A 12,273-nucleotide genomic window follows, 5' to 3' on the forward strand; every position below is an offset into this window, starting at 1 on the left:
CACCCACAGGACGCACCAGTCATGCACCAAATACCTGTCTCACCTGCAGGGTCCTGCCGGTTCCTAGGAAAACGTTTGCGCAAGACTAACGGCTCAGTAACTCGGTGTCTGTCTGCAGCTTTCCGCTCACAGGCTAAAAGATTGGCTGTCATACCTGTGTAGAATTAAATGAGCTGGCAAAAATAGCAAAACCATGCCAAGCAGCCTTAACTATTAAGAAACATGTGATTAGAATAAAAATAGCCGATAATGGCTTCTAACTGCTAAGAATGAGAAGAATTCATTGTCATCCTGATAATTTCATGTAATCTGGTCCAGCTACAGCAGGAATAATGCCCAGTGATTTATTCATACTCTATGCACTTGACCATATGTAGGCTAAGTATTACACTGACTTTTACAGTATCAAAAGTAAAATCATAGGTAGTGAAAACGGGCAATCGATCCTCACATCTCAAATATAGCTCATGTGAGGATATCATGCAAAAGTAGGTTTACAATGCTGGGTAGACTGATGATGAAGTAACATCATCTTTTATGGTTAAAAATAGGCAATCTACCGAAACTGTAAACATGCGAAAACAGGATTGTGCAAGACGCCAAAGGGCGTTTAAACCCTCGCCGCTGTCTTGTGCTGCCTTCAAGTGCCCCTCCCGAGCTCCGAATTCCGAGAGTGCAAATGGTAAAGACAAGCTGCGACGCATTCAAGTACTTTTACTGCCGTTTTACTGAACGATGCAAACAGCACAGTGCCACCGTGTGCCACTTGAGGAAACTTGAAGATAAAATACATGTCAGACGCAGCTAAACAACAGCAACAGCAACAACAACAACAACAACAACAACAACAACAACAACAACAACAACAACAACAACAACAACAACAAGACTGCTACTGTTCCTACACCTTCTTCTTCTACTACAACCTCCACCATTTCAAGCTGTCTTTTAACAGCAGTTGTCTTCAAGAGGATTTCTTAAAATGCATGTGATGCAAATGGACATGACTATTAATATTTAGCATTTGTCTGCTTATCAGACAAGTTGCTCAAGGTGTCGCATCTTTTTGAAAGAGAGGTAAATACCATACTACCATACAAATACATACTTATTTATGCAATACTATTTCGACCTAAACAGAGCGTTTCTCCTTGAGTTATCTCTGTATTATAGGTTGGTTTATGCACCTGTCACCAAGCTACATTTTCACAACGGGGTTGTGATAGAATAAATATGTTAGTAATGAAGCATTCACCACTTACCAGGTCAAATAAAACATGTAACTGTGCCTTTATGTGGCAGACCCTAATGCTAGGAGGAGTTAGCAAGTCTTTCCTAGCGGTTCTTGGTTCGCCTGCAAGACGGCGCCGAGGGCTTCAAAACCCTCTGAGTCGCGCGAGGTAAAAAAAACCCACATGATCTACCCACAGCTGGTCACGTGACTAACCTCCAGTGTCTCACTTTTCCATCTTTGAAATTAGCTGAGAAACTTGGGGGAAAAGCTGTACCGGCTCCTAGGCTGGTATTAATAATATCAGTCTGTCGCCACGCCAGCGAGACGACATTAAATATGAGGTGAGTTGTGTCAATTTGAGGTTTCGCTCTTCTTTCGTTTGCTGTCTCGCCTTGTGGGTTTGGGCTCACGGTGTTTTGAAATCTGATGTGCGGTGTATGAGATTCATTCAGCCGCCAGGCCTGTAGTGTGACACGCATTTTGCAAATCTTGGCAGGCTGTTCAGGGAGACGCTTAGTTTCGCTTTTCTGTGGGCTTGCCTGGGTTCTGCACAGTCAAGGGGCTGCTCGAGTTTTTTCTGCCGAAAGCCCCATCGTGTCAGCGGGCCAAGCGGAGTGGACCCCGGCTCCCCCCTCTTCCTCACTCCCTACCTGGAGAAGGGTGCCATAGATGAAGGTAAGATTCTGCAGTTCTCCAGTCGGCATGGCTCACATTTACAGCTCTGTAATGATGAGATCTTGCAGGTGACAGTATGTAACTAGCATGCTGTGTTTACATTATTCATGGGTTGACCCCCTGTTAAAGCCAGAAGACTGAGCCTGGTAGGACCTCTGCCAGGGGCCAACGTGAAGAGCTACGCCGGGTACCTCACTGTCAACAAGAAATACAACAGCAACCTCTACTTTTGGTTCTTCCCTGCACAGGTACTCACCTCTAGTCAAGCCTGTTTTTTACTGTAGAGGTTCACAGACATTGTTGTGTCACAGACCTAGAGATAAATTAGTTTGCAGACTGTTGTTTGATTTTCAACCCAGGAATCCAGTCTTAAGAAGCTTTCTACACTCTGGTGTGATTTCATACAGAAGTGCTTATCCTGCAGCTGGGCAGATAACAGCAGTGGGGTGGAAACTTTTGACCACAGTAGTCATTCTTGTCCTCATTTTCCACTGAAGCCAGCTTTCCTCCCTCTGTCAACTTGTGATAAGGAATTGCACCCATATGTGTGTGTTTCGCATTCTTGTCTGCTACAGCAAAGGAGTGTTGGCTGTGGGATTAGAGGTTGTTTTGGATTGCACATTCTCAGTAATTTTTTAGAGCAATGTCTAAAAGGGAGTATTTACCACAGGGTATTACTTTCTACCAGAGTCATAGAAGATGCTGCTGTAGCTGTGCCTGTTTTTTGTGTGCAGCTAACTACATACTGATGTTTTTTGAAAATCAAATGTGAAATAGTTAAAAGATAATTCCCTTTTTGGAAAAGGCCCAAAATGCTTTTTTGGACACATTATTTTTCAACAAGTTACAGTTAATTTTTGCAAATAGAGTGTTAAATATGTGATGAATGACTATACTTTGGTTTAACTTTTGCAAAGTGACTGTTCAAACCAAACTGGACCATGGCAGGTGAACAAAAATCCCTTTATATTTCAAGCTGACACTGTGGCGTTCACCTCTCAATGTCACATGGAGCCAAAATGACCACAAGGTGGTGCTCAAACCTGAACTTTGTTTGTGCCCTGACCCAACCGGCAGGAGAGACCTGAGACTGCCCCTGTCCTGCTGTGGCTGCAAGGTGGACCGGGTGGCACCTCCATGTTTGGTCTTTTTGTGGAACATGGGCCCTATGTGGTGCACAAGAACCTGACTGGTAAGACCAAGTTGGTCATTCGAGTTCACACCAGCATGCCTTGTTTTACAGCACTAAGATTCCCATCTAATAAAAGAACTGACACTTAAATGTCAGCATGAGCCTTGTGTGTATATGTTGATCATGTATGAGTGTATTGTTTACCTGCTTTTCTCTCTTTGTAGTCAGTTTCAGGGATTACCCTTGGACATCCAGATACTCTGTTGTGTACATTGACAATCCAGTAGGTATTTCTTATTGATCTTTAAACAAAAATGTGTGAACTGATTATGCAAGACACTTCTGTCACTCAGGATTACAGTTATAAGCCCACCATGCATTCTTTTTCATCTTTTTTTATGCGTGCTTGAGTATTTAATGACAGCATTTTGAGGTCAAGTATTCCTGTTTCCAGGTTGGAACAGGTTTCAGTTTCACGGAAGACGACAGAGGCTTTGCACAGAACCAGGATGATGTTGGCAGAGACCTTTATAGGTAAAGCACATCACTATCTGACACTAACACAGTCTTTGCATGTAATAGAGGACTTATCATCTAGTTTGGTAAATCTGGTGCTGTTGGTGCCACTGACTTTCTTGTTGTTTATGTCTTTCCTTAAAGTGCGTTAACACAGTTCTTCCAGATCTTTCCTGAGTTTCAGTCGAACGACTTCTATGCAACTGGAGAGGTATGCTTTTGTGTCGGTCTTATGGTTTGCGATTATTATTGTTCAAGGCTTTCAGTAAGTAGGATTTACAAGTACCTGATTTAATTTTCATAGAGTAGAGGAAATTCTTGTTGTGAAAGACACGTAATGACCATGTTTAAATGTGGTAAGAATATATTACTGTTTGCAGAAATACTAAGAATCACATAGAAAGAAAACAATAAAGAAGAAATCCATGATGGCTCCTGGTAGTTAATTAAAACAATTTGGTCGATTAAGACATGGCTACCACCCATGAAACACTTCTCTCTCTCCTCTTCTAGTCTTATGCAGGGAAGTATGTTCCTGCCATTACCTACTACATTCATAAAAACAACCCCACTGCCAAGGTGAAGATCAACCTAAAGGGGATGGCCATCGGGGACGGGCTCTGTGACCCAGAAGTGGTATGTATGTGTTAGTATGGCATTTTATATAATTCTAGAAAGTGCCACATCTTCACATAGTGGAACAAATTCCTTACACCGGTGTGCCTCAGTAAAACAATCAAAGAAATGTACTAATACTAGGAAAAAAATCGAATGAAATGTGGCTGCTATGCTAAGCAGCCTGCTTGCTTTGCCCTGATTTTCTTCACATTTGTCCGTTTATTCAAACACCAAAGTCCACAGTTGGAGTGTTGCTGATTGTGACTGTCAGCTGTTATTGCTGTAATATAGTTATTTCTCAGTATGATGTAACTTTTGTTGTGTTTCTTCATCTCAGATGCTGGGTGGTTATGCTGAGTTCCTGTACCAAACAGGGATGATAGACGAACTCCAACGGCAGTATGTTGTCCAGCAGACAGACAAGGGGGTACAGCTCATAAAACAGCAGAAATGGGTGGAGGCTTTTGAGGTAGGAGACACAAAGTGTTTATGTGTTTATATAAGAGTTTTGGGGTTACAGTAGGTTAGTAGAATGATCAAAAGTCAAGCAAGTCATAATTTATTGATCTTGATGATAAATTCAGTGGCTGGCATTACTTTTTTTCTGTGATGCATCAAGCATGAAAGTAGTTTCTGGTCATCAAAGGAGTGTATACCATTTTTTAAAATAATTATTCTCTGAAATGATCAGATATTGGATTGGAGGATGAAGTCAAAGAAGCTTTTTGGTGAATGTGACCTGAGATAAAGCTTTTGTTCATGGTTCTTACATAAATATTGTCGTCCTTGCATTTCAGGTTTTCGACAGCTTGCTGAACGGTGATGTGGAGCCATACCCCTCCTTCTTCCAAAATGCTACAGGCTGCTCCAACTATTTCAACTACATGTCATGTCAGGTACACAGAAACAAAGCAGTTTTATTCTCAGTTGAAGCCTTGATTGCCCTTAATACATTTTCTGCGGTGTATCTGCCTTCCTCTATGTTCATTCAGTAATTAAACTTTATTGTATTTGGCTCATTGGTGTAATCCTGCACCTCTTCCTAGTGGCCCTAATGAGGATCCATGTATTGGTTAGATTGTGGTTTGTTGCTATACTGGTCTAATATTCTCATTTTATTAAATGTCAAATATTAGGCAGTTGGAGTCGCCCAGTGATATTTCAAAGACTTTCCCATTGTAACAAGAACACTGTACTGGGGCAACGCTGAATACTTTTCTGTTGTCATAGTTAAAGACCCTCACAAAATATTGACCAGTGGAAGCTTCAGTACTTTTTTGTCTTGATTGTGAAGCCTTTTCTATACTTGCCATACAATTACACTAGCTATTACTAGCAACTGTCTGAGGAATATACTACATACTGGTTTTGCTTTGGTCTGCACCACAGGAGCCTGAGGACCAGGAGTACTTCTCCCAGTTTGTGACTCTGGCAGAGGTGCGGCGGGCCATCCACGTGGGGAACCTGACCTTCCATAATGGCGCCGAGGTGGAGAAGCACCTGCTGCAAGACGTCATGAAGAGCATCAAGCCCTGGCTGGGGGTGCTGATGGACCACTACAGGGTGAGGGGTATAAGAACCTGCAATGGCAACAGTATGTTTGATCATAGAGGAGAGTGTCCTGCATACAGCTGAAGTGATGCATGTTGCCTGTGCTTCTCTAACCCCCCCTTCTTTGGGGCTTGTCTTTGCCCAGGTTTTAATCTATAGTGGTCAGCTGGATGTGATTGTAGCTGCTCCCCTGACTGAGAGGTTCCTGCCAACTGTCAATTGGACCAGAGCTGATGATTACAAAACTGCCCCTCGATTCCACTGGAAGATCCAGCCCACTGACACAGAGGTGGCGGGTTATGTGAGACAAGTGGGAGAGTTCTACCAGGTAAGGAGATTTTTGGGGCAGTTGAAATGGTTAAATTCTTCAAATTGTGATTGGATATGGTACAAATGGCCAGTTTAAAAACCGTTACCTGTCCCCCCATCATGCAGGTGATCATTCGGGGTGGAGGACACATTCTGCCTTACGACCAGCCAGAGAGGTCCTTTGATATGATGGACAGGTTCCTTTCGACGCAAGGCTGGAACTGAAACATGTTTACACTGAAACACAACTGATCAGAGCAGCTCCCGCCATCAGAGCAGATTCTCTCGATCAGTGACTGTCTAGCTCAAAGACTGGTGGTTGTCATGACCCATCTAAATCAGCCTGTGCTTGAATTCAGTACATTGCTTAACAATATCACTGGTTTCCAATAAGACTGGTAACCAGTCTTGCAGAATGTAGCTGCTGTTTGGTGCACTGCAGATGAAATGATCCGTTCTTTGCAAATTGTCAGAATCAATACATTTCATGTTTGGCAGGATCATCGTGTGGGGAAATTGTTTTATGTTGCACACAATCAGTATCTTTTTGAAGATTACATGCAAAACCAATAAAGATGTTGAGTCCTAAGTGAGGTTTTATTTTGTGTGTGATACTGTTTTAATATATCAAGGATTTTGTTCACTAACAATGTGGCCACTTGCTACAGATAATGTACGTTTGTGATTGTCTAGAAAACCTGTTGAAGCTACAGGGTCTTTTCAGAGGCTCATTTAAGCATAATAGTTCCACGGATGTCCACCAGAGGTCGCTGTTCCCCAAACACATTTAATCTAATGCAGAGCTCCTTACAAATGTCAAACTGCAAAGATCAGCACTTTACAAAATCAGAGCTGTCACGATGCAGTTTAAAAGATCTGCACCATTAAGTCTACTTTTGAAGAAAATACAGCCACCACTGTGAACATGGCAGCATTAGATATAACTTTTTGTTGCACAAAAGGCTTCCCTAAGGTGGTGGTTCTTTATTTGTTCTTTAAGTTTTGATTCACACTCTGCAATTGTCTATAGCAAATAGGCATTTTTACAGATTGTCACAGAGATGTTTGTGTCCCAAAGTTAATCGCCGTGTTATCTCACTGGGTAACTATCAAGCTGTCTAGACATTTGAATAATTAATGAGTATTCTAAGCCTTTTAAACATCTAAGTATTTAATGAGCAATTATGGTTCAAGGACATGCAGTGGGACATGGCAGATTATTTGGTTTGAACATTAGTTTGCTTCAGTCAGGCTTTAAATGCCACAGGTCATTTAGATCATTTTTGCACCCTTGTTATCTCTACAGTAGATGGTTGCGCTGGTGGTTTAAAGTTTAGAGTCTTCTACCAGACAAGTCACACCAGTTAGATGTATTATGTTACAGAACAAGTGCTTTATTTTCATACCATAATGTAGCTGCAGTGATATTTCACATCTGTACAAATGCAAAACAAAAACAAAATGGAGACAATGTCATTACAGACAAAAATGTACAAAGTTATGCAGGCAAAAATGGATTCATCAATTCATTACATATAAACAATGTATTTAAGCGCAGAAATGAGCCTTGACATACAACAAAAGGCAGCAAGTGCTATGCAAACATTATTTACAAATATGTACCACACATTTACTCCCTTCAAAAAGAAAGGTGGTTGCATTACATGTACAGGATTACAGAAATTAATGACATTCTATACAATATTTATAGTTTTAGATTTAAAATGATACAATTATAACATCATTAATGCGTAGGAATTGTTCTCCACCTCGCACACAAATCCACACAGACACACTTAGACTGCACTTTCACCTGTCCTGTTCGTCTGCTTTTACAGTAGACAAATATCTTTTTTTTTCCTTATGCGCAACCTGGATCCACTGTCCCAAAATGAACTAAAGATTTTCATGTCTAACTCAAAAACAGCAAAATCCTCCTAATGATTCCAGTTGAAAGTATTTTGAGGTCATTTGCCACATTTTCACATGCAAGAGGTTAATTTGGAATGATCTAATAATCTAGATATGCTTTAAAAAAATAAAATAAAATAAAATAAAATAAGGCAAGCCTTTGTTTAAGGGTTTTATTGGGTCGCTACAAGAAAGCCCTTTTAAAGAGAATTAGTTTCTCATTCTCATCAGCACGCATAGTATACTGTACACACACACACACACACACACACACACACAGGAGTTCGACATGACACAAACAGTCTGAATGCCACTACAAAACTGCGATGTCACCCATAAGATAATAAAGAGCATTTCCAGTTTCATATATAAGCTTCCTTCATCATTGACAAAACTGGAGCTTTTGGATTTCATCAGGACAAAAGGGCACACGCTAACTGACAGATCTGAGTTGTTGCAGGGCTCTTTGCTGAGCCCCAGCTGATAATGAAAGGCCTGAGTGTAGGATGTGAGCCCTACAGCAGGTTCCCTTCTTATATAGACAGACAATGTGATCCATGTCAGGCACAGTCTAGATAAAGCCAAAGACAGTTAAGTGTCTCGCTGGTGTGTGAAATGAGGAGATCACAGAGAATTACTCAGACCTTAATATGGCTATTCTACCCTCTGCCACAACAGAGGACAAAGTGCATAGACAGCTCTGCGAACTCGCCACCAGTGGAGAGTGTCTCATCACTCCTACTGTAAAACACAGTGCATTATGGTCATGCTAACAAATCGACATCAACATTCCTGGCCATAGGAAAGGAAAGGTGAGTTCTGTTCAACATAAGAAAGGCAATAAGTTTCAAGGCTGGGGGGGTACAAAAGGTAAATCCCTGCACTCACTACACCTACTGCTACCATCATGAGAGAGAGAGAGAGAGAGAGAGAGAGAGAGAGAGAGAGAGAGAGCAAGAGGTCAGAGGTCAAATGGAAGATGAGCGGTTTTCTCCTTGGTCAGCTGTTTTACCCTAACATGCAGCAGACATCCCTGACGAAGCCAATAACAGATAACATAAAATGTAATGATTCATAGTAAAACTGAGTCTGTGAAAAGCAACTGATTGGGCTTGATTGTTTTACAGAAAAATCATGATAATTAAGGTATTCAAAGGAATTGGCATCCGTAAGCCAACAAGAAAAATTCAGGCACATTGTGACGTTTTGGAAAGCAAGAGGCAAAACCGCACCTCTTCAGAAACACTAGAACACTTATGCCAGTTGTGGGATAAAAACAATGTCAATCCAATTACTCATCAATTCACACCGATAAACACTCAGTCAAGAAAATCACTCTCACAGTCACCATACTCACACACTTCCCATTCTTCTTTCTTTGTATCCCTGCTGAACTTTGTTCTGCAGAGGACAGAAGGCTGAACACAAGCGCATTATGTACATATTCACAGAGCACGCATAAAAGTATGCCCGCAAGCATAAACACGTCTACACACACACACACACACACACACACACACACACATACACACACACACTGGAATTTTATATTCATTTGGAATCTGCCACTGAATCCAAAAAAATGGATCTTTAGTTGCAATAACACACAAAAGAGGCCTCATTCATTAAAGCTTCAGTTGGTCCTGGAGAACGGAGGAGTTTGCTGCAACTCCCAAGCTGCCTCACTGGTATCACAGTGTACAGTTATATAGCTGTAACAGCAAAGTATGTCCTCGCGACCAGATTGGCTTGGCCATGCTGATCATAAGGAGGACATAGAGTCAATGATCAATACTGGGATGTATTGCTTCAATTTGATCATATGGTACTTTCATCCTCATGCTATATTTGATAACGTTCTCTGAATACCTTTGACAGGGAAAAGTTTAACAGTCATACATTGCTAGAAAAAAAAAAAAAATACCTGCTTGCATATTCCCATCTTCAAAACGTATCATGGCAGCCTAAAGGCAGCCATATTGAGTTTGATCATGTACAGGCCATGACACTGACTACCTGTTAACTACACTAAGGCTTTGTAGGACACACATGGTGCATACACTAAGCATACAGTCCATATGTGATGCATACATTGTGATCTGACTCCATTACTAATTTATTCAATACATCAGTCATACAGAGATGTAAGGGCTGGTGCAGAGATGACATTCTGACGCTTATGTCCCTTTCCTCCGGTGCCATGACTACAGTGGCCCGTTTTGTACCATTAAACAACAACAAAAAAAGTCACATGTTAATGATGTATGATTTTAGCATAACTCCCTTTCGGTTAAGCACAAATTTAAAAAAAAAAAAAAAAAAAAAACACAGATTAAAAAAAATAGACAGACAACAAACCATAGAGCATTTATGCGTTAATAGGGTTGTTCTATAAAAATACATAGCTACTGTATAAAGAACGGCCTTGCAGGCCTCAGAGGTTTCTCTTGATGGAGGAGGGAAGGGAGGAGAGGAGGGGGGTGTCAGGGCTACAGCCTGGCTTCTAGTCTCTCTTGTCTCTAGTGGATGGGGTTAATGTCTGTGCGGTGGTTGGGCTGTCCGTGCACATTGCTGCCCCCTACAGCTGTGGTGGAGGTGGTGATGGTGTTGTGCTGAATGACCTGCTGTTGGGAGCATGCTGGAGCTGGACTGCCTGCCGGACTGCTCTCTGGACCTGAGGGGACAGCAGAGACATCACTCAGGATGGACAGCATGTGTGTGTGTATGTGTGTGCATTCGTGCAAGTGTGTGTGCATGAGTGTAAATGCCTGTATTCATGCAATATATAGAGGCTTTATCAAAATAATCACACACCAACATTTATCAGTGTGAAAACACATTTTTTAATGAGCAGAAAAATATAGTTTTCAAGTATACAAATAACATTTTACACCTTAATTTCCCACCTGGCATCCCATAACAGACCATTAACAGACAGCGCAAAAATGGAAAAGTGAATCATTCAACTCCGTAAACATGCCTGATGAATTCTGGACACATTGGAAGTGACATCTCTACACAGGCTCGACTCATCAATGAAAGTCTCTCCCAGCCCAGTCTGGGAGTCGGTTCCCTCCTCTATAAAAGGACCATTCAGCCAAGAGGGAAGTGAGCCTGATTTTCCTGTGCTCAAGCCGCACAGGGAGGTGCCCTCTCCTAATTACATGGAAATGTCACTTGTATCCGTATCAGAGGGTGGGACTCTGATGTCATGTGTGACTGAGCTGAGGAGCAGTCCAATAATCAGTGAGATCCTGGGACATCCGTGAGAGTCTGGATGCCATTGTGCTGCCTGTGACGTCTTTCTCACGTTGAGTCTCGGCAGCCTCCGTACACGGCGGTGCTGTCAGATGGAAAAACAGGCCTCATAGGGGATTCAGACTACCAACTCCCAGCCCAGGCCCACCACTGCTCCCATGAAACCATGTGGGCGCAACTTAGGCTGCCTAGACTGTGCAACACCCATATGTCAAGGATTAGAGTCCAGCACATGGGAGTGAGGAGTCCTAACAGGCGCTGTGTGTCCGTGAGTTTACACCAAAACTCAAACAAGAGAACATTCCCACAGGTAAAGCACACACATGAATGTGTGTTTTGGTAAAATTTGGAGAGAAAGTGTGTGTGTGTGTGTGTGTGTGTGTGTGTGTGTGTGTGTGTGTGTGTGTGTGTGTGTGTCTGTGTTTGTGCTACTCACTGAGGTAACCTTGAGACTCTTTCTGCATAGTGGTGATGGGACAGTCCTTGTGGGTGAGAAGAAGCTGCTTGAGTTGGGTCACCTCGTTCTTTAGCATGGTCACCTCATTCTAAAATGCAAGCCAAAGCCTAATCATTAACCATTTTCAGATTTTGCATCAGACAATCAAATTACAATAGATTACACTAATCTATCATAATTGCTACATAATTATATCTTATTTTATTTGTGTGTTGTGTTTATTTGTGTATTTATTGGGATCCCCATTTGAGGTGCAATACACTATGCACTAGCTGACATAGTTAAAAGACATTATGCACTTATTATATCCTACAACACATTTATAAAAAAAAAAAAAGTAAACAATGACATTCCATGACTTATAGGCTGTTAAGGGTTCTGTCAAGATTGTGAACAATGTACGATTTGGCTGAGAATTCAAACAAAAAACTCAAGCATCAGTTCATATGGTCAGATGCATTAGATGATACTTTTGATGATAATTATATTTTGAATGTGTGTATTGATAATATGAGTTGGTGACATGTTCCATCCTGTTTTGGCTCTGTAGATCACAGCACATTTGAGAAGATTTGTCCTGTGTCTTAGTACGAATGTTTCGACACTAAGTGG

The 12,273-nt window shown here is 41.6% G+C and overlaps 2 protein-coding genes across 4 annotated transcripts in view; one reads left to right on the top strand and one right to left on the bottom strand.

The window, feature by feature from the left end:
• Positions 1–1,432: 1,432 nt before the first annotated feature.
• cpvl (carboxypeptidase vitellogenic like) lies at positions 1,433–6,624 on the top strand. Its single transcript, XM_030072383.1, has 13 exons — positions 1,433–1,575; positions 1,731–1,909; positions 2,039–2,157; positions 2,987–3,101; positions 3,266–3,324; positions 3,496–3,575; positions 3,702–3,768; positions 4,071–4,193; positions 4,513–4,644; positions 4,973–5,071; positions 5,565–5,738; positions 5,872–6,054; positions 6,162–6,624. The coding sequence occupies exons 1-13, from the start codon at positions 1,571–1,573 to the stop codon at positions 6,258–6,260; spliced, it is 1,434 nt and encodes a 477-aa protein (XP_029928243.1). The 5' UTR covers positions 1,433–1,570; the 3' UTR covers positions 6,261–6,624.
• Positions 6,625–7,849: 1,225 nt separating this feature from the next.
• Positions 7,850–12,273, bottom strand: part of creb5b (cAMP responsive element binding protein 5b) — a 45,002-nt gene continuing 40,578 nt past the window's right edge. For 2 of the 3 annotated variants that reach the window (XM_030073502.1, XM_030073503.1), the window contains exons 10-11: positions 11,641–11,749; positions 7,850–10,620 (exon numbers count right to left, since the gene is read on the bottom strand). In XM_030073502.1, the coding sequence (XP_029929362.1) occupies positions 10,466–10,620; positions 11,641–11,749 (264 nt within the window). In that variant the 3' untranslated portion in view covers positions 7,850–10,465. Of the gene's footprint in view, positions 10,621–11,622; positions 11,750–12,273 lie in introns of those variants that run through there. The other variant, XM_030073504.1, reaches the window with a different exon arrangement.

The sequence above is a fragment of the Myripristis murdjan genome, chromosome 16, assembly GCF_902150065.1.
Source record: "Myripristis murdjan chromosome 16, fMyrMur1.1, whole genome shotgun sequence".
Classification (NCBI taxonomy): Eukaryota; Metazoa; Chordata; class Actinopteri; order Holocentriformes; family Holocentridae; genus Myripristis; species Myripristis murdjan.